At 40.4% G+C, this 15,801-nt stretch overlaps 1 protein-coding gene across 2 annotated transcripts in view; it reads left to right on the top strand.

Moving 5' to 3' along the window:
• Positions 1 to 15,801, top strand: part of taf1 (TATA-box binding protein associated factor 1) — a 42,591-nt gene that overhangs the window by 15,959 nt on the left and 10,831 nt on the right. For both annotated transcript variants that reach the window (XM_012969171.3, XM_012969170.3), the window contains exons 11-31: positions 1,101 to 1,228; positions 1,754 to 1,861; positions 1,967 to 2,140; positions 2,735 to 2,908; positions 2,996 to 3,100; positions 3,178 to 3,378; positions 3,463 to 3,604; positions 3,916 to 4,046; positions 4,136 to 4,216; positions 4,297 to 4,446; positions 4,593 to 4,715; positions 5,554 to 5,729; positions 6,559 to 6,800; positions 9,737 to 9,950; positions 10,061 to 10,226; positions 10,331 to 10,542; positions 11,447 to 11,555; positions 12,533 to 12,631; positions 12,744 to 12,921; positions 13,050 to 13,117; positions 13,651 to 13,773. In XM_012969171.3, the coding sequence (XP_012824625.1) occupies positions 1,101 to 1,228; positions 1,754 to 1,861; positions 1,967 to 2,140; positions 2,735 to 2,908; positions 2,996 to 3,100; positions 3,178 to 3,378; positions 3,463 to 3,604; positions 3,916 to 4,046; positions 4,136 to 4,216; positions 4,297 to 4,446; positions 4,593 to 4,715; positions 5,554 to 5,729; positions 6,559 to 6,800; positions 9,737 to 9,950; positions 10,061 to 10,226; positions 10,331 to 10,542; positions 11,447 to 11,555; positions 12,533 to 12,631; positions 12,744 to 12,921; positions 13,050 to 13,117; positions 13,651 to 13,773 (3,104 nt within the window). The remainder of the gene's footprint in view (positions 1 to 1,100; positions 1,229 to 1,753; positions 1,862 to 1,966; positions 2,141 to 2,734; positions 2,909 to 2,995; positions 3,101 to 3,177; positions 3,379 to 3,462; positions 3,605 to 3,915; positions 4,047 to 4,135; positions 4,217 to 4,296; positions 4,447 to 4,592; positions 4,716 to 5,553; positions 5,730 to 6,558; positions 6,801 to 9,736; positions 9,951 to 10,060; positions 10,227 to 10,330; positions 10,543 to 11,446; positions 11,556 to 12,532; positions 12,632 to 12,743; positions 12,922 to 13,049; positions 13,118 to 13,650; positions 13,774 to 15,801) is intronic.

Below are 15,801 nucleotides of genomic sequence, written 5' to 3'. Positions count from 1 at the left end.
CTATTAATTTGCTGTCATAAATCTCTAAATTATTACAGAAAATAGTGGACATTTTGTGTGTGTGTGGTTGATCACCTTATTAATGTTGAAACAAGTCCCAAGAAGTGGTTATAGATGACTTACCCACTCAAACACTCTAGGGCAGTGATCCCCAACCATTGACTCGTGAGCATCATGTTCCTCACCACCCCCTTTGGTGTTGCTCCCAGTGGCCTCAAAGTAGTTGTCCATTTTTACATTTCTGGCTTGGAAACAATCAGAGCCTTCTGCAGGCTGAGTGTGGCTCTAATGTGAAATAAAAGGTTGGGGATTCCTGTTCTGGGGAGAGAATTTACATAACAGATAAACATTTTAAAGGAAAAGTAACACAAAAAAATTTCAAGTAAAAAATGTATTCTACCCTGCCCCAATAATTGCCCTATCCTGAAAACCATTTATTATTTTGAATGCTGTAGTACAAAATACCTGTTAAAACTTAGCTTCCGGTCATTTGAAGAAAGGTGATACGGCGATGCAGGTGAAGTATCAGGGGAAGCGTCCACTATGCGGCGATCGATTGATCGAGCCTAGCCTTCCTTCTGTATAGGAAGGAGTCAGGAGAATCCATTCCTGGACTTGAGACCATTCCTGCACTTGAATCAGTGCTCTTTTGTGTCTGCACCTGGAGCCACTGCATTGACCTGGGGGCAGGCACACAGGGTGGATTTAGGCACAAAGTGCTTATGCTCGTGTTTCGAAGCTGAAATCTGCTCCTTGTGCCCTTGACCCGGGCCGACACAGTGGTTTCAGGTGCAGACACAGAAGAGCACTGCTCAGCCCTGTGTTGTACTAGCCAAACACCTTTACAGAATCTTTGCTGAAATAAAGCAAATGGAAGATGAATATATATTTTAGCTTTTAATATTTTCTATAGACAAATTTATAGGGATAATTTATAGGGATAAGGAAAAAGAAAAGTTAAACTCTAGTTTAATGCAAATGACACAGCAGTATAAGGGGCCTGAAAAAATGGCAGCATGGTGTGTTGGTGTGTGATTTGAAGGTGCTTTATACTATAGATATTTGTACAAAAAGGTAGAATTAGTGTTTTTGATCAACAGAAATACCTGATGAGAAGGAAGAGACTACATCCAATTCACCTTCTAAGGAAAGCAAAAAAGAGTCTTCTTTAAAGAAGAGCAGAATCTTGTTAGGAAAAACCGGAGTCATCAAGGAGGAACCACAGCAGGTAGGCAGTGGACATATATATATATATGTATATGTATATATATGTATATATGTATATGTGTATATTGCTGGCAAAATGAGGAGATATAAGGACAGAGAGCCGCACACACAAGGACTTAGCAATTGATGAAAAAAGTTTTAATGAAAAAAATCCAACGTTTCGAGCACTAAATGTACTCTTCTTCAGGGACAAACCACTGTTTGGATTTTTTTCATTAAAACTTTTTTCATTAATTGCTAAGTCCTTTTGTGTGCGGCTCTCTGTCCTTGTGTATATATATATATATATATATATATATATATATATGTGTGTGTGTGTTATATATATATATATATATGTATATATATGTCAGGAAAATGACGGCACTCACAGGAATTTTTACATATATATATATATATATATATATATATATATATATATATATATATATATATATATATATATTATAATATAATATTGGCGAATGTAATAACAAGATATTGGTTCGATTTTGTGGTAAAATCACCTGCTTGTTCTATTGTACAGAATATGTCCCAGCCGGAGGTGAAAGATCCCTGGAATCTATCGAATGATGAGTTTTACTATCCTAAGCAACAAGGTTTGCGTGGAACATTTGGAGGAAACATAATTCAGGTTACAATGATGCACTTTTTTTAGAGACCCTATATCTTTATTATAATTTGCTGTTACCATTATTAAATGTGCTAAATAACTGTTTTGCTTCCCTGTTCCTGGCAGCACTCTATTCCGGCTGTGGAGCTCAGACAGCCATTCTTTCCAACCCATATGGGCCCGATGAAACTCAGACTGTTCCACCGTCCTCCTTTGAAAAAATACTCTTTTGGTGCTCTGTCACAACCAGGGCCTCACCCATCTCAGTCTCTGCTGAAACATATCAAGAAAAAAGCAAAGGTATTTTATCTGTGAATGTAATCCTCCTCCCAGTTTGTTTATATCTAAATAAGTGATTCCCAAACTGCTCTCGATATTATTTGAAATATGGATGAATGGCTGAATCAAAAAAAAAAAATAAACAACTGGGTCAACTGAAATAGAACTCCCGGTAAATGAGGAGAATGCTCTGCATTTTTGTTCCTGAAAAATGCCATTAAGTGAATAGAAGAAGCAAGATACAAACTGAGGAATAAAGGAGAAAGGGAAATATCATAATTAAGGAAACAGAAAAGCCTCAGTAGATGGGATTAGGGACTCTATACTCTATACCTCTTGCCCCAGGCTAGCACTGCTCTTGATTAAAAACCACACTGGCCTGGAGTAGTTTTCTGCAGAGTGGGCCACTGCCATCTTTCCCTAGGTTTCCGGATATCCCCTGTACGAGTTCAGGCTTGGTGCATGCACAGTACAAAGCTGTTTGGAAAACTTCTGTAACACGCTGGCATTCTTAGTACTGAATGTGTAGAGATGCAGTTTAATATTGGTGGTTAAAGAATGCTGAGTAAAATAATAACCAACCATTAAAAGTCTTTTACTTTTCTATGGCCTTAGATGAGGGAACAAGAGCGGCAGGCATCTGGAGGTGGAGAGATGTTCTTTATGCGCACATCACAGGATCTTACTGGCAAAGATGGAGACCTCATTCTTGCAGAGTATAGTGAAGAGAATCCCCCTCTTATGATGCAAGTTGGCATGGCATCAAAGATAAAGAACTATTACAAAAGGGTGAGCCAACCTTTATGTTTTCTTATGGTATTCTAAATTAAGCTGTTTTTTTCTATGGTACTTAAAATGTGGTTTATGGTTCCCCAGAAACCAGGGAAAGACCCAGGAGCACCTGACTGTAAATTTGGTGAAACAGTATACTGCCACACATCACCGTTCCTGGGTTCCCTTCACCCTGGACAGCTGTTGCAGGTAGGTGGCTATTGGTTGGCAAGCTACGGTGTTCTGTTCTAGACTTGTTCTTCACACTACTTTTTCATTTTCCATAGGCCTTTGAAAATAATCTGTTTAGGGCTCCAATCTACTTGCACAAGATGACTGAGACAGACTTTCTGATCATCCGCACGCGGCAGGGATATTATATTCGCGACATAGTGGATATTTTTGTGGTTGGGCAGCAGTGTCCCCTTTTTGAAGTTCCTGGACCTAACTCCAAACGTGCAAACACCCATATCCGTGATTTTCTTCAGGTAAACAAATGTGGCATGCAGTTGTTAAACTTGGATTTAAAAATATAGTTACTTTGTTTTAATTTAATATTTGTTTCTTTATAGGTGTTTATATACCGCCTGTTTTGGAAGAGCAAGGACAGACCCCGTAGGATTCGTATGGAGGACATAAAAAAAGCTTTTCCATCCCACTCTGAGAGCAGCATCAGAAAAAGGCTTAAACTCTGTGCTGATTTTAAACGTACAGGTAACACTGGTACACTTATACAGCACTTTACAGAGAATTTTTATCATTTGTATCTGTTCCTGCTTCAGTAAGGCTTACAATATAAGGTCCCTATCACACACAGTAGGGTGAGTTTCATCAGGAGGCAATTAAGCTGCTTGTATGCTTTTGGAGTGTGGGAGTACCCAGAGGAATCCCATGCAAACACAGGGTAAACATACAAACTAATTGCAGATAGTACCCAGGCCAGAATTGATTTCAAGACCCCAGCTCTGCAAGGCATCATAGGTTAAGCCACTGCTTGACTTATTCAGCATTTCTTTGTGATTTAGGAATGGACTCTAATTGGTGGGTGTTAAAGCCAGACTTTCGTTTACCAACTGAGGAAGAGATTCGTGCCATGGTTTCTCCTGAGCAGTGTTGTGCTTATTACAGTATGATTGCTGCTGAACAACGTCTGAAGGCAAGGCTTGTCATTTGAACTCACATTACTAAAGGTCTTTAGGTCTAGTGAAGGTCTATAGTGAATTTAATGGTTCTAATTACTTTTAGGATGCTGGCTATGGAGAAAAATCCTTTTTTGCGCCTGAAGAAGAGAATGAGGAAGATTTTCAAATGAAGATAGACGATGAGGTGAGAAGAGGGAAATATGGTTGTATATTGTACTGGCATTTAGGTGATAGTTATTTAGTATTTTTTGTTTTTTTCTCCAGGTGCGTACAGCTCCCTGGAACACAACAAGGGCATTTATTGCAGCCATGAAAGGAAAGTGTCTGTTAGAAGTTACCGGAGTGGCAGATCCAACTGGGTGTGGAGAAGGCTTTTCCTATGTCAAGATTCCCAACAAGCCCACTCAGCAAAAGGTGCATATAATGGTTACCTATAACTGATTCATCTTCCCATGTTGCTATTCTTTCTTTGTTATGATGACCCATTCAGAAATATGATCATCGGATGGCTGACTTTTTATAAAACTCATTTGTCCTTTTTTATTTTGTTTGTTTCACAGCAAGATGACAAGGAACCTCAACCAGTCAAAAAAACTGTGACAGGAACAGATGCAGATCTGCGCAGACTCTCACTGAAAAATGCTAAACAGCTTCTGCGCAAATTTGGTGTGCCAGAGGAAGAGGTAAGGGGCACAACATCACTGGTAATTGGTTGATAAAAATTAAGAGCCAGAAAATCTCCATTCAGATTTACAATAAGTAGTTCACCTTTAGGTTAAGCTTTAGTATGTTATTGAATGACCTTTTCTTAGAAACTTTTCAAATGATTTTCTTTTTTTTATATTTTTTATGTATTTGCCTTACTCTTCTACCTCCTTTCAAATGAGGACACTAAATCTGGCAGCCAAAACCATTGCTCTTTAAGGTTGCAGTTTTATAGTTATTGCTACTTGTTATTACTTATCTTTCTACTCAGTCCCCTACTATACATATTCCACTTTTAAGGCACTTCCAGGTAAGCTGGACCCTAGCAACCAGATAGCTCCTGAAATTCCAAACTGGAGAGCTGCTGAACAAAAAGCTAAATTATTCAAAAACCAAGTGCAAAGAATATCACTGCCTACATTGTACTAAAGGTAAATTACCCTATAAATGAGTCTTTAAAAAGAATCCATGGCCTGCTTGACTATTTTCACGTAATGAATGTATTAATGTATTTGTTCTGCTAATCTGCACAGATGAATATGCAGAGAAGGTTGCTACTTTAGGTTCTCTTGTGGGTTGGTTTCAAATTCACTATTTCAAATTTAGCTGCACAGTGGCAGCATATTATGGAGAGTTTTACAGAGAATGTTTAAATGTTTGTACTGCTCCATACTTTTGTCTAATTTCATTTAAAAATCTAGCTTGCCAGTATGGCATGAGAGGAAGATGGAGCCCCCAAGAGAAACCCACATAAATATAGAAAGAACATGAAAACTCCACATATACTGAACCTGCTAATTTCTCTTTGTCCTCCAGATAAAAAAACTATCCCGTTGGGAAGTGATTGATGTTGTACGCACAATGTCGACAGAACAGGCCCGTTCAGGCGAGGGGCCAATGAGTAAATTTGCCAGAGGTTCCCGTTTCTCAGTAGCAGAACATCAGGAAAGATATAAGGAGGAATGCCAAAGAATTTTTGACCTTCAGAACAAGTAGGTTATTAAAACAGAAAGAATGCAATAGATTTCCCATCTCGAATGCTTACTTCTTTGGGCATATAAAACGTAGTGGAGATTAGCAATATATGGCCTACGTTTGAAGAGAAAGTTAACTTTTAGGAACATTTTGCAACTGATCTTTTTGTAATGGATTTTGAATAGTATTCTGATGATCTTTAGTTTGAAATTAAAACTGGGTGTATGTATCAGTATTATTTTACGGTATGCTGTTCTGTTTTGAAACTTCTCTATTCCTACCTGTTTATGGAGTCCCCATCTTCCCCTACTCCAACCATCACACTCAACCTAAGGTGGCCTAAAGTTAGCCAGATGTAGATCAGGCAGGTTTAAAAATCTTGTCGGGGCAAGGAGCACATCAGCGGTAATGCGGTCTCCTCGTCCTGACAGCCTGTATCCTGTCAATGTGATCCGATTGTTTGGGCCTCAAGATGGGCGTATTGGGGAAAGATTTGCTCATTTTGGCAATGTTGCCAAACGAGTGGATATTTCAGTGTATGGGCACCTTGAATTGGGAGTGAAAATTAAGACCCGATAGACTGGAGCACAATATCTCCAGCCTCCTGGGGTTTCGAACCACACGAAAACATAATGTGATGTTTGCATCATCCACAGAATTATACAAAGTCAAAATGCAAATCAAATATATATAATGGTAAGAGATTAGAGTTAACAAAAAAACAGCCTAAAGACAAAAAAATGAGGTCTCATTTAACAACACTGGGCACATTTGTACCCAGGAGTTAGTGAGAAATGGACCTTTAATCATTTAAAGGTAAGCAGCAGTTGTGGTTTTGTTTTCTAGGGTGTTAGAATCTGCTGAAGTTCTGTCTACTGACACAGACAGTAGCTCTGCTGAAGATAGTGATTTTGAAGAAATGGGGAAAAACATTGAGAACATGCTGCAAAACAAGAAAACTAGCTCTCAACTCTCTCGAGAAAGAGAAGAGCAAGAGAGAAAGGAGTTACAGCGAATGCTAATGGGTGAAGATAGCGGGAATGATAAGGAGAGAAGCAGAAAGGACAAGAAAGAAAGAAAGGGACTAGGTAAGTAATTTATCTGTGTATAGTCGTTTGCTGCAGGACAGTATCTGCCATGTAGGCCCCATGAGCATGTGTCTATGGTGGCAGCTTCAGCAGGGGGTAACTACCGTATATACTCGAGTATAAGCCGAGTTTCCAGCACCCAAAATGTGCCAAAAAATTAACCCTTGGCTTATACTCGAGTCCCTCCAACTAACACCCTCTGTTACCTGATTCCCTGTGCTCTCTTCTGCGTGACGATCCTTCCTGGTTCCTTGCCCCGCCCCCCGGCGTGACGTTGCACGCTCCCTGCTTCAGCTCTGGTGTCTGTGTGTGTAATAGGGGGAGGGAGAGCAGGCATGCACGGAAAAGCTCAAACTGGCCTGCTATTTATCTTTATGTGTGGCAGAGCTCTTTGATGCAGGCAGACAACGGAACGGTGAGTGACAGAGGGAGGGAGAGAGGGAGGGGGAACTCTTTAAAGTAAAACTCACACTGAGTAGGGGGGAGCCTGGCTTCTTGCATACTCATTCCCTGCATGTGTTTGTTCAGTAAGATTGATAGATCCTAATTTTATTGGAATTAATTTTGATTATTGAAACTTAGAAGCTGCTGCATTTCCCATCCTAGGCTTATACTCGAGTCAATAGGTTTTTCCAGTTTTCTTAGGTAAAATTAGGTACCTCGGCTTATATTCGGATTGGCTTATACTCGAGTATATACAGTATATGCTAAATACATTAACCTTGCAGGACAGATGAACCCTTTGAGAATGCTCCAATTGCAGTGAGAAAGGGGTAGGCTGAGGTCTGGTGTCTAGATCCGCACCTAAATGCAGCCCTGGTCTACTGTTGTTATTTTCTTTTTAAGGCCACTCAGTGTTTCTCAGTTGACATGTTTCAGTAGGATAAGAAAGTATTATCAAGGGTTAGAGTATTTTTTAGAAAGACAAAATTATCAGCACAAGGTGTTCACAGGTGGTGTATCTGAGAAATGCACTGGCCTTCACTAGCCAGTAGGTGGATCCCTTATCTTCAGTTTCTGGATAACTTTGTGATCCAGCCTAAAATGCTATGGGGATTTGAAAGGAACTGTGCTTTATGCTATATGTTCTTGGCTGCTGACCTTCTATACATGCTCTCAACTAACGTGATTTCTGTGGAACTGCCACTCCATACTGGATTCAGGATTGGCCAATAACATTGTAGACATTATTGGTCACCAGAGTACAATCCGCTAAAAATCTTGTTTGCAGGCTGATGATAATACAGGTTGGTTAAAAATAATCAGTTTCAGAATCAGAGGTGTGCATCCATCTTAGAGGTAAATCTGTGAGATGTCTTAATCAATATGGATTTTTCTTGCAAGTTTGTTGGACAGACTGCAGCCTACTCAAACACATTTATATTGACATTATACTGTCCAGTTGTCGTTAATTATATAGGACCAGTTTTTATAAATATTTAGGGCACAATTAAGGTCTAAGGGCATAATGAGTGATGCAAATGTATAGCTCAACACAAAATTAACACTGTATACCAACACACTAAAGATATATTTTTTGCTTTGTGTACTGCACAGTGTTCATTCAGCCATTTGCCAAAGTGAGAATCTCTTTATAGCCAGCAGTGGGGAAACTACATGGGAAGCAGACCTGGCAACTGTGAGGGGCATTTTTTACCCCTATCTGATGATTCAGCATTAGTGTTATGGTGTTTGGGCACCTTCAAATGCGCCCTATCAAAATTTTCAGTCCTGCCTGATCGACAAGACAACAGATACCCAGGGCTTTTACTGATAACGGTCGCCTCGTTTACCACCATATACACACCAATTTTTGTACAAAACCTATAAAGATAACAAAGCTGCAGTTGGAAAGGGAGATTTCATTTGCCATTAATTCCAATTTTCGTTTATCTCATGTGGAAAAGTGTGATTATCTGCTTTTTATTATTGTGCTTTATGTTATATAAGGGCAGTGGGACACAGGTAGAATAGTGGCCCGGGATAAATCTTCACTATTGCAGGCGACTAATCACCCTGACATGCCATTCCACCGGCAAGAATGTAAATCGCTGGTGGGATGGTATACGCATCACAAGGAAACTTTGGAAAAACCATAGCAACACGTGTGCCATCCCAACGGCGATTTACATTCTTGTAAACTACCCCTTTAAGGTTTCTAAGTGCAGCGCCACATAGTTCTTTTTTTATCTAAGGTGTTTCACAGCATAATGTCATGAGGTGCTTCTAAATCACCCCCTATTGCTTTCTATGGCAATCACCTAACAGTGCTGCAAACGCACTTGACCTGAGCTTGATTCCTGTGTCATGAGTAATGCTGCTTAGGAGTGGCCCCTTGAATAACTGAGAGCTCAACAGCTTTGTATGTCATTTTAGTATGATGTGGTCCATGCACATTTGGCGTGTCAGATGATGTGCCCATCACATAGAACAGGGATCCCCAACCTTTTGAACCCCTGAGCAACAATCAAACGTAAAAAGAGTTGGGGAGCAACACAAGAATGGAAAATGTACCCGGGGGTACCAAATAAGGGCTGTGATTGGTTATTTGTATCCCCTATGTGGACTGGTAGCCTACAGTAGGCTCTGTTGGGCAGTACACATGGTCTTTATGCCTCCAAAACTTACCAATAAAACAAAAATTCAAAAATAAGCACCTTCTTTGAGGCCACTGGGAGCAATATCCAAGGGGTTAGTGAGCAACATGTTGCTCCCGAGCCACTGGTTGGGGATCACTGACATAGAAGAAGGTACATAGCACTGTCTTTTATGGCTTAAGTTTTGTAAACAGTGGGTTTCAGTTATGATCTATGACAGTATGCTGTCTTATAAAGACTGAGAGACCCACCTTTAAAGCATGAGTGAACTGCCTTGTTATGTTAATACACATTTCTTTTCGGGAGCTAACTCAACTATTCTAATGCCACCCCTGAAAGGTGCAAGTTCAGCCGCATCAGGTGGATCTCACAAGGATGATGACACTGCTTCTGTGACAAGTTTGAATTCGGCAGCAAGTGGCCGTCGCCTGAAGATTTATCGCACCTTTAGAGATGAAGACGGGAAAGAATATGTGCGCTGTGAAACCGTGCGCAAGCCATCTGTTATCGATGCCTATAGCCGTATTCGCACCACCAAAGATGACGAGTTTATGTAAGTCTCTATAACTGGAGTGATGGGTCTGTTAAATGTAGTAAAAGGAAGTCAGCTGCTTTTAAGGTTAAATACTTCCTGACTAATATTATTACTATTACGTTTTAAAGACGGAAATTTGCACTTTTTGATGAGCAACATCGTGAAGAGATGAGAAAAGAGAGGAGAAGGATACAGGAGCAGCTCCGTAGGCTGAAGCGGAATCAGGAAAAGGAGAAACTGCGGGGGCCGCCTGAGAAAAAACCCAAGAAAATGAAGGAGCGTCCTGATCTCAAGGTACTGTTAATTTGCTGGCAGCAAGGCTGCTATGAAAATCTCTGCTACCCCTGTTCTTGGGCATCTGTGTATGAGCAAACATTATTGTTCTACTCCCAATGCAGCTTAAATGTGGAGCCTGCGGAGCTATTGGCCACATGAGAACAAACAAGTTTTGCCCACTGTATTACCAAACCAATGCTCCCCCATCCAATCCTGTGGCTATGACAGAGGAACAGGAGGAGGAGCTGGAGAAAACTGTAATACATAATGACAACGAGGAACTAATAAAAGTGGAGGGCACTAAAATTGTGCTAGGGAAGCAGCTTATTGAAAGGTAAGGGGAATTCCTGCGGAAAGCAGTTTATATTTTCAGTTTTTTGTGGCTTCATTTTGTTTGAGTTTGTTTGTTCACTTTTGAGTTAACTTTTAGTATGATGTAGAGATTAATATTCTGAGACAATCTGCAGTTGTGTTCATTTTTATTATTTGTGTCTTTTTTAAGTTGTGTAACTGTTTGTTCAGCAGCTTTCCAGTTGAGAATGATAGCAGCTACTTGGTTGCTAGGGTCCAAATTACCTTAGCAGCCAGGGAGTGGTTTGAATGAGAGACTGGAAGTTTCCTCCTGCAGGCATAGGCCTTTTCATTGGTGGAAAAGATTAGTCACCCATGGTAGCAAAGATCTGTTGCAGGCGACTAAACTCTCTGTGGGACATTACCCTTAAAATTATTGCTTAAAATGGAGTCTGTGGGAGATGACCTTCCTGTAATTTGGTGTGCTTTCTAGTAGGGATGCACCAAATCCACTAATTTAGGATCCAGCCCATCCCCAAATCCTTTGGGAAAAATTTGGCTGAATAACAAACCGAATCAGAATTTGCATTTACACTTTAAGCACAGTGAAAAATGTTCAGCTCCTGTGTTTATATAACAAAAAGTCAAGTGATTTTAAGGATTCGGTTCAGCCAGAGGCATGGATTCGGCTGATAATTCTAGATAACGGGTTTTCAAATCATGGATACCTAAAACCTGAAATACACAGAGGCTTGATAAAGGGCTGGTTTAAGCCCGAAACGTTGCTGTGTGCACTTGAGTAAAGTCACTTTTTTCTACAACATTTCCGGAGTGCTGCTGTTTTTTCATTTTATCCTAAAACCTGAAATACACTGATAGTTACTTATTATCTACCAAGTGTTGCATTGCTGTTTCTCATTTGTTATCTTTCATGTTTCCCTTTGCAGTGCTGATGAAGTGCGTAGGAAATCGCTGGTTCTGAAATTCCCCAAACAACAGTTGCCTCAAAAGAAGAAGCGCAGAGTTGGGAGCACTGTGCACTGCGATTACCTTAATGTAAGTCATTTGATTTGTCCACATTGTCTGATACTTTTTGTTTGGGCCTTGCTAATAAAAAAATCATTTTCCATGAGTGGGGCAAAAGCAAACACATATATTGTTGCAGTGTGCTATAGTCAGTTAATTGTAAAGGAGATCTATTGTTAAAAATGTAAATGGATTTTTTGGTGTCCCATACAATATGATCAGTTTTTTTTTTTTTTGCTACTAAATTTTACAGCTAATGTTTGTCCTGCTTCCCCCTGTGCCCTGGCAGCCATTCATTCCCCCTGTGCCCTGGCAGCCATTTGTAATGATGTTCTGGCAGGTGCCAGCTGTGCTGCTTAGGAGGAATTTTTGGCTCCAGCTCCACTACCCAAAAGTATGAAAATTACTGCTGTCTGTTTCTCAGCAATGCTTCTGTCTGTTGCAAGGCCAAACAATAGCAGCTCTCATACTTTTGGTTTTCAGAACCAGCAGGGCAAAGGGGAAGGCAGAGCAAAATGTAGCCTTTATTTCTGCTAAATGCTCAGTTTAGCATTGTGGCCCTAATTGGGGTGTTTCCACCAAGAAAAATTTAGGCCGATGTTTCTCTGTAAATATCCAGTGCACATGTGAGTATAACAGGAGAATTACAGTCTCATCATTTCTAAGAGGTATGTGGCAGCATTAGGCGGTATTGGTGGCTGTGAAAGTGCTTGGTCTGATGTTAGCCTAATGCTGTTATGCATCATTAATGTGTTCTGAAACAACATTTGGGGAAATAGATAACACTACTGAATGTGCCATCTAGGGCTGTTGTACAGGTATATATGAAGATTGTGCAGAGAGGAATATGCTGTGTACAAAATCACTTTTGCCTTTTTAATTCCATCCATCCAGCAAAATAATGGCAGAAAAAGCTTCTTAGGAAACGTGACGTCTAACAAGCTGCTTAACACTAGATGCTTATTGAAATGCTGTTAGTTTAATAGTTATATATTTATTTCTTTCAGCGTCCCCACAAGTCTATCCACCGCCGAAGAACAGATCCTATGGTTACCCTTTCTTCTGTCTTGGAGTCTATTATTAATGATATGAGAGACATGCCCAACGTAAGTCACATTGCATTACTGGGAGAGGGCAACTCTGCACTCATTGGGGCAGTTTTCTCACAGTATTATTTGTTAATAATCCCTCCGCTTTTTTCTGTCTTTCTTTCTATAGACCTATCCATTTCATAGTCCTGTTAATGCAAAAGTTGTGAAAGACTATTACAAGATTGTGATCAATCCCATGGATCTCCAGACATTAAGGGAGAATGTGCGCAAGAGAATGTACCCATCCCGAGAAGAGTTCCGAGAAGCAGTGGAACTAATAGTAAAGAATAGCATTCTGTACAATGGTAAGAATAGAGCATCACAGAACATCTTGTTATTTAGGTAAAATGCACACCATAACAGTTCTTAACTGTAAAATGAGCTATGTCATCATGTTCTGTTTCTAAAATAAAAACATTTCTATGCCCTCTAGGGCCCAAGCATTCATTGACCCAAATATGTCAGGCAATGCTGGAACTGTGCGAGGAGAAACTGAGGGAGGTAAGCAAAAATATGAGCGAACGGCACAAACAGTGGCTCACTGTAAAGCTAGAAAGGCTAATACATTTAGAGCAATGGCGTTTATGTTGCTTGCAGCAACCCTTGCTTGCTGGCAGGTAGAAAATTGCAGAAAAATACCCTCCTATAAACTATAATTGTAATAGCGCTGAACCTGCCGGCACAGCTTATTTACTAGACAGATACAGAGTCATATAAGAAAGGTTAGTGTTGAGAAAACAGGTCACCAGAACACTTAGGGACAGTGAATGACTTGACTGAATTAAAGGGTCACTAGCAAAAAAAAAAAATGAAAATCCTTATAAAAAAAATATATAATCCTTTACATGTCTGTGCACAATATGCAAATAAGCAGAAGGTAATGGTACAATATATATTAATGTGTATGAAGCCCTTTTAAATGTTTGTGTTAGGGCAAGGGTCAGTACAAGAGAGGGGTGGGGCCAGCATGAACTAGCTGGTAAAAACATAGGGTTTTAACTAATAACGACAAAACTGCCAATCTCTCTTTTTAGAAAGAGGACAAGTTGGCTCGTCTGGAGAAAGCTATTAACCCTTTGCTGGATGATGATGACCAGGTTGCCTTCTCCTTTATTCTGGACAACATAGTTACACAAAAGATGATGGCTGTGCCGGATGTGAGTTGTTTTTATTACCTTTTTAACTATACAAAATATAACTGGGCAAGGCACCTAATGTATTATCTGTGGGTCAGCAGTGTTCAAAGCAGTGGCCTTGATGACCTATATGATGTTGGTTGACCATGAAAACGTCAATTGTATCAGACCTTTACTAGGGTATGCTTGTTATGTGTCTCCCTGTAGAACTGAGCAGTTGATGTTGTTTCAGGGAGCCTTTACCCACACTGAACCATGAGCCACATAATACATGGTAGAATGTAAGGCATGCTTGAATATGTATTAACCCAGTTTCTGCTCTTTAAAGTGTTCACCATATGTTAAGCTACAGACCAGGCAACCCAGAAATCCAGATTCATCTTAGTGGTAGACACAGTAACTGAGAAGCACATTTGGAATGCAAGTGATTGGCTGAGTTCCTGCTCTTAGGGTGAGGGCACACTGGTGTACGGTCTGCTGCCTACAAACAACAGGCAGAGAGAAGTGGATCTGCTTCTATATGCTTCTATGTCTAGCTGCACTGACAGGCACAGCACGGCATGAGTGTAGCTAGATGGAGTGGAGATCAGCCCAAAAAAGTAAAAGTGCCCAATGTGCCCTCACCTCTTAAGGGTAATTTCTGCCCACTATAGGTTTCCCAAGATACCCATGTAGCTTGGCATTTAGACCTTACTTTATTAATTTACCTGGGCAGATAAATTTCTGGGAAATTCTGATCACATTTGGAAACTCCTTACAGTATTTATAGAACATACTGATTCTGAATCAAAGCCACAGCCTTCTCTAAGTGTTTTTTTAGAAGAGAAAAGATAACCATTTTTGTTGGTGAATTAATTATTCAGATGGAATCACTTACCCCTGTAGTTTCCTCAGTTCAATAATTGATACCTGGGCAACCACTTCTCTTACTTCCACAATCAAAATATTTCCCAGTTAGAAAAAAATTAATCTCTATTAAAATCTTGGATAGATTCACAATAATTTTAACTAAGTGCCCAGTGTAAAATTTTGGCTATGTAGGCCCTGGGAATACCACAAAGAAAGGGAAGGTAGGAACCCAGGGGCTGCGGTCTCAATTGTTACCTTGCCTAGGATGGTTTGAAAGAGCTATGTAACCTGACAAAACCCCAAACTGTGAACCACTGCCCTGACATGCATTTCGCCAACGGCTTTATCAGAAGGCAAAAAGGCCTTTTTATTAAAAGCTGTTGGCGAAACCCGTGTCGGGTCAGTGGTTCACAGTGTTGTTGGCTTTAAAAACAGCAAGTCCTATAGGGACTATATTGTGCTGCTGTTTATACTTTCTCTCAAAACTGTTTTTACCTCCAAGGTCCTAGAGGTTTGCGGTTTTGTCAGGTTACATAGCTCTTTCAAACTAGCCTAGGCAAGGTAACAATTGAGACCGCAGCCCCTGGGTTCCTACCTTCCCTTTCTTTGTGGTATTCCCAGGGCCTGCATAGCCAAAATTTTACACTGGGCACTTTGTGAGTTAAAATTATTGTGAATCTATCGCTATACATTTTTTTAACCACCGAGATTTTAATAAAGATTACATCTGAATAATTAATTCATCAATAAAAAGGGTTAATTTATCTCTTCTAAAAAAATTTAATTTGCCTTTTACACCCTTGTTGGTGTGTGATTTCAGCAGGGAATCTTTTCCCCTTTTCCTATGCCGCCTATTAGTGATGGCATCATTACATGTTAAGGTCCCCATACACGGGCCGATTCTAGCTGCCGATATCGATCCCTTAGACCGATTCGGCAGCTAATCGACCCATGTTTGGGCACTATCGATGGACCTGCCCGACCCATATCTGGCCTGAAATTGGCCAGATCTCTATCGGGCAGGTTAAAAAATCTAGTCGGATCGGGGACCGCATCGGCTCGTTGATGCAGTCCCCAGACCGACTTTGCCTATACCCGTCTTTATAATTAGCCTGGATTCTCCCGATATCGCCCACCCGTAGGTAGGGGAAATCGGGAGAAGATCCGCTCGCTTGGCGACATCGCCAAGCGAGCGGATCT

Source organism: Xenopus tropicalis, chromosome 8 (genome assembly GCF_000004195.4).
Source record: "Xenopus tropicalis strain Nigerian chromosome 8, UCB_Xtro_10.0, whole genome shotgun sequence".
NCBI classification, from domain to species: Eukaryota; Metazoa; Chordata; class Amphibia; order Anura; family Pipidae; genus Xenopus; species Xenopus tropicalis.
The sequence above is the reverse complement of the archived record's forward strand: the minus strand, read 5'-3'. Positions and strand labels throughout refer to the sequence as shown.